The sequence below is a fragment of the Nyctibius grandis genome, chromosome 8 (genome assembly GCF_013368605.1).
Source record: "Nyctibius grandis isolate bNycGra1 chromosome 8, bNycGra1.pri, whole genome shotgun sequence".
Lineage (NCBI taxonomy): Eukaryota > Metazoa > Chordata > Aves > Nyctibiiformes > Nyctibiidae > Nyctibius > Nyctibius grandis.
Window position 1 is genome coordinate 24701698 of NC_090665.1, and position 6000 is coordinate 24707697.

Here is a 6000-nt window from a genome sequence, read left to right on the forward strand (position 1 = left end):
AAGGGCTAATGTACTTCTCTATCAATAAACGGTGCTTCAGCAGTAGCTCACCTATGCAAAGCCCTGTCCATAGAATGGTGTTTGTTTTCCTTCCGTGGTAGCTCAAGTGTGTCTCAGTATTCTCTTGACATAAATTATATTGCGATTATTTCAATCCTTCCAGTTGGCAACTGACTTGATCTCGAACATATTCGCCTCCATTGGCTCAGTAACGCTGGCCTTGTTATTGATCCTCTTCTTGGCAGTTGTGGTTTCAGTCATTGCTGCCAATAAACGGGCGACTCAAGGGACCTACAGCCCCAGCCGGCAGGAGAAGGAGGGATCCCGGGTAGAGATGTGGAACATGGTGCAGCCACCGCCGATGGAAAGACTGATTTAGAAGAAAGCACTTCTCCATCCCAGAAGATGGCTGAAAGGCAACACTGTACATATGTTAGATACATTAATTTTCATTCTGATACCAGGAACACTCATTATAAAGATTACAATGACTTTGGGCTTTCAATATTTTCAGTATTTGCCTTTTAAGTTCAATAACATTAAAATTCTCTTATCATTTACGTGCACCAATGCCATTTATCATTGTTTTGGACTAACCCGTCCAAGGACAATTTTTATTTGCACTGGAAACTCCAGCCTTGATAATCAGCAGTAGGCATTACAGACAGTAATGGCTCCTGGGATACATGTAAGTGCCTGTCTCGGATGCAACACGAATAACAGCTTCTCATTTGTGCTTTCCTTTGACTGCCTAGCAATCACTGCCGCAGAAGAGGATGCAGACAAATCAAATAAGCCTGTACAACAAAGACATTGTAATTCTGTTATCAAAGAGTTTAGTACTAGAGCTGTGTCTCAGCATATCTACTTTCATCTGTTAATCAGGGATTAAAAGGAAGCTGTGCGAAAACTCTCCAAAATAAATGCTTCAAATGTAATTGGTTTTCTTTCCTCCAGTTCTCTCATGCTACCTGCTGCCACTCCACCTTCTACTGAAAAGAATTTCAGTTTCCACAAAAGCACATATTTCTCTGAGAATAAAAGCCCATGTCCTAAAATATCCAGTGGGCACAATCTGACCTCTGAGGAGACATGGAATGTAAACATCCTAAACAAATTCTGTGCATCCATGCTACTGCCATTTTCTTATTACAATATTACCTGATGGTCCATTTTAGAAAACTATTGCTTCTCACATTGCAAACATACATTGGCTGCCAAAAATCACATTCAAAGATGTTTCCCAAACCTCATGGAAAATACCAGGAAAGAGGCAGAAGTGGCCTACAGGTAAAGCACTGGCTTGGAAATAATTATGACAGACTTGGTGCTTCTCCTGGAGCTCAGACTTCTCTTATGGTCATGGGCAAATAAATTTTTATGCCTCAATTTTCCTCTTTTAAAACAGGGATAATCCCATTTAACTACCTCATAAACCTCAGCAGCAAAAGGATTGCAACTGTTTGCTGAAAAAGAATCAAACACATAAAATGTAATGGAGTAACAGGAGAATTTTGGAAGAAAACTTGTAATGAAATAGATATTTTAAAGTCTTCAAGAGATTTAATGATCATTCTTGTAGTAGGAAAGGATGTGCCAAAAATACAGCCAGGTCAAAGGGTTTTTTTGAAATGTAGAGGCAAATTTTAGCAGTAACTCATCCAGTTAATTTTCACATGTAGTCAAGAAATTAAAGCATAAACATTACTCCCACACAAACTGAACCCACAATAAAGAGGCAGCAGAGTAGAAAGTACATGATGGTATTTCTTTCTTCCTGCAGTTCAGCTAACATGTTCCTGCAGTTGTGAAACATCCCAGATACACACATCAAATTCCAGATGGTTATTCCAGGAGTTGCATAATAAAGAGTATGCACACTCAGTATCCAAGAATTTATCTCGTCTTTTTAATTAATGATCAATTTGTAATTAATTTTGAATGAACACCTTAAGGGATTACAGAAGTTCAATGTAACTCACATTTATTTTTGTATCAGATGATTAGCAGTAACTATGACACATTCTGGATTTTTTGCAGTCCTCACCAATATCTTTCAAAACAAGGCGCTACAGAAAATGTGAGTGGATGGCAGGATTCAAGCAGAGTTAAAAGAGCAGAATGTAGTCACAGCAAAAATGCACAACAGATTTTATTCTAGCCCAATTTACAGCTTTACAATGGAAGCTTATTTTGATTGCAATCGTCATTGTACAGCTGCAGTCTAAATCCAGAGAGTTCAAATGGCAACTAAGGAAAGAATGGAAACATAAGTTACCAAAAATATGATAGAAATAAGAGATAGAGATTCGGGGTAGATCTTTTCAAATCATGGCACTATGTAATTACAGAGGTAATAGCTTGTAATTGAAACTCTTGGTTTAGCCCAGTATTTGCCCTATGAGACACTGCTAAGGCACAATAAAGAATACCATAAAGTTTGTTAGGTGTGATCGTTTCTAGAAAGATACATACATTTTGGAAAAAGGAAGAAATTGACTCAAAAAGTATACAGTTTGAGGCAGCAAACACTCAGCAAATGAGAGAGCAAAGAACAGTGTGTGAGGATGAGAGTCCACAAGTGAAGCAGCAGTGATTTGTGCAGATTCTTACACACATTTCTTTAGCCTCACCCAAAAAAAAAGCTGCAAGAGACCCAAAGGCAAGGCCTTCTCTGCCTAGAAAGTGGCAAAGTGGGCAAAGACACAGGAACCTGTGATAACAGGAGGGCAAGCAATAAGTAAGTGGAGAAGCAGCACTGTATGGCTGCAGGTGGGGAAGGGCTTGGGGACAGAGAGCTCTGAAAACCAGGGGGAATCTAGACGCATGAATTGGGCACAGGTAGCAGAAGCAGCATTGCACTAGTAAAGTGGATGCAGAGAAGATGCTTCCACACACCTGCTTTATGTTCTTGAATTTCTGGTCAATGAGCTAAAAGGAGAAATAAAATTGATAGAGATCTCAGTGAATAGCAGAGACAAAGAAAGAAAATCAGAAATTAAGTAATTTCAGAAATAGCAGTAGAATGGTTATAATAAAGATCTAACTTTGAAATTCGCCCTTCTTTGAGCAGGAGGTTGGACTACATGACATCAGCAGGTCCCTTCCAGACTAAATTATTATATGGTTCAAAGAAAAAAGACAAAAGAGAGAAAGCAGCTGAAGATGGAGGCAGTTTGCATGGAGAGGTAACTTGAAGGAAAGCGTTATTGTTCATGGTGAAAGACAGAGCAAGAATAAGGAAGTGGCTGGAAAGTAATTCTGCTCTTCTTAGTGGTTTGACTTTCTAGATGAAATTTTGGAGACAGTGGAAAAACAATCTATACAGAGGTAATAAAATATTTGAGAAAGTGTTGCCACACAGAGAATCTATAGGGCTAAGCAAGATACCCAGGAGTGTGTACAGAGGAAGGAAGAGGTAGAGAAGATGAAAGCCTGACGAGTTTTCATACAGACCAAAGAGAGCTCTGGAATATGTTCCTAAAGAATTAAAAATACACCCATAGAAGCACAACAAAGGGAAAATCTCACAGTGAAATATGAGTGTGGTTTGTAGAAGGTAAGTCAAGGAGACAGAAAGCAGGGAAAAAACCTTTAAATTAATATTAGAGTAAGTTGTGATTGCTGTCAGTGTCAGTGCAGAGGAAACGATAAAAACAAGAGTGGTGAAAATTCACGCAAAAGTGAGAGGGAAAAAGGCAACGAAACTGGACGGCACTTGAGGAAGGTGGAGGCAAAAGCCGGATCACAGCAAGGGTGAAGCTGGGCTTTCACAGCAGTGAAGCCATAGGGAAGGGAAGGAGGATGATGGTGAGTCAGCAATGAGAACTACCTACTGAAGCAGATCTGTGTAAGATAACTTAGAGGGAGCATGTTTTATTGCAAATAGGGATTAATATGTGAAATATTGAAAACTCTGTTTATGATCTTATAAGAAACAAACAAGAAATGGCCCAAAACCCACCACTGTCAGTTCTAAAGACACTTCCTGAAAAGCTGAATTAACAAAGCAACATCCAAAGAAGGCAGGCAGTCAGATGCTGCAGCTGGAAAAGCTCAATGGCAGCCTGGAGAAGCACAAAAAGTCTCAAAGCTGTCTCTATATTAACACGCTATAGTGACCGTGAAACGCATGGTTAGAACGCTGACCCTTCCGGGCTGTATCTCAACCAGGGAACAACAGTTAAAACAAAAGAGAATACATTATAAAGAGTGTTTAATACCATCTTTGCTGAAATTTAAACCACAGATTAAGACTGATATAGCAGACGTCAAGCTATTTACTGCTTCTCAGCCCGGGGTATAACAAAACGTGTATGGAAGCACAGACATTCAGGAAGGAGCAATAACATCGAAGAGTTGTGGAAAGCATTTGTGCTGCTATAAGGAAAAAAATACTGAGATTGTCTTCTGCTTTCCTAAATAGCACAGATAACCTCCATTAATACGGAGGTATTTCCATGCAGAAGACTTAAAATATTTCAAAATTACATTTGTTTAATCTATCTCACTATTTGACTCAAAAGCTGAAAGTAAAACAATTTATTCATGATCACATGCAACCTATCCATTAAAGAAACAAATGCACAATATACTCCCAAACTGTACACAGTTAAACTTTCTGTTCATGTCTAAAAGCCTTCTATGAAGAAAGAGAAGGTGTTAAGTTAGAGCACACAATCTGCTCTATGCCACATCCCTCTGAATATACTCAGAAGCAGGGGAAGGATGAAGCAACTCATTCCCCTTTCACAGTCCATTCCCTCTTCCCTTGGAAAGGGGTGACATCCAGCCTGTGAAACAGTGAGGAGTACCTCCAGGGTCCCAGGAATATTTACGCTAGGCAGAATACAAATACTGCAGCTGGAATTTGGCCAGCTCAAAATGATCATAGTGTATCACTGCATTATGTGCCTTCTCCATTTTATGCAAAATTAACTGCTCCTTCTCTGTATGTACACAGTATGTTTATAGCTTAGATGGTGTATTCATATTACTATTTTGTTGTGTACAGGATCAAAATGACAAATAAATATGGATTATATTGAGCCACATGCAACCTATTTTTTTTTTTGCTTTATGGGATTATTTCACCTTGTATTTACAAAGGAAATTATCCCCAGGCCACAACTATATTTGCAGTTTAAAAAGTCAGATTTGCCATTTGAAATCCAGCGATCAAGAAACATTTTCCATACTTGGAAATGAGATGAATGTGCTTTGTGCCATGGTCAGGGCTGCCAGCCTCAGCACTGCAATCTGCACCATCCTCTGACTACATCCATGCCGACTGATTGTCCTGTGCCCATCAAAGGGAGGTGTTTGTGCCAGGTCCAAAGGTGTCATGAATCAATACAGCTTCACTGGAGCTAATTTATACAAGCTGAGAATCACATGTTCTGTTTTTTAAATTACTGCTGGCTTTCCAGCACTGTGGACAAGTGCAGGCAAAAAAATGGCAGAGCAGTAAGAATTTTCTTCACTTAAAGTCCCATTTTCACAAGGGGCTTTCTGCTCACTTCAAAAGTTTCTCTGTTACTTTTCAATAAAGATCAACCACCTCAGAAAGCAAGAGTCCTAGTGTCCCAGAGGCATCAGCTAGTTGTAACTGAAAGGGTTCCCTCGGAGGAGTTCAGCTATATTGACACTTGTAGTTGTGCTGCAAGCTCCCCTCCAGCCCAGCTTGCCATGACTGCATCGCCAGGACACCTCCAGGTAAGGCAGATTTAAGACAAATGAAACACTACTCCTTCACTTTCACATGCCTTCTTTGAGCAATGCCCAACCCTGCCCCGATGGCCATCTTAGCAGCTGACTTCTTGAATAGCACAGAGCATGGAAGAGGCAGCACTTAGAAGAAACCGCTAGCAACAGTAAGAAGATGCTTTGAGGCAATGGACACCAGCCCATTCTGCCTCACGTCTGGTCACTTCTCACTCTCTACACACTCTCCCTTTCCCAGCTGAGATTTGCCATTCCCACACCCTGACCCTCTTGGAA

The 6000-nt window shown here is 40.1% G+C and overlaps 1 protein-coding gene across 1 annotated transcript in view; it reads left to right on the forward strand.

Moving 5' to 3' along the window:
- CRB1 (crumbs cell polarity complex component 1) overlaps nt 1-379 on the forward strand; it is a 117528-nt gene extending 117149 nt beyond the window's left edge. The window contains 1 exon segment of the mRNA XM_068406628.1: nt 164-379. Within this exon segment, the coding sequence (XP_068262729.1) occupies nt 164-379 (216 nt within the window).
- Nucleotides 380-6000: the final 5621 nt, after the last annotated feature.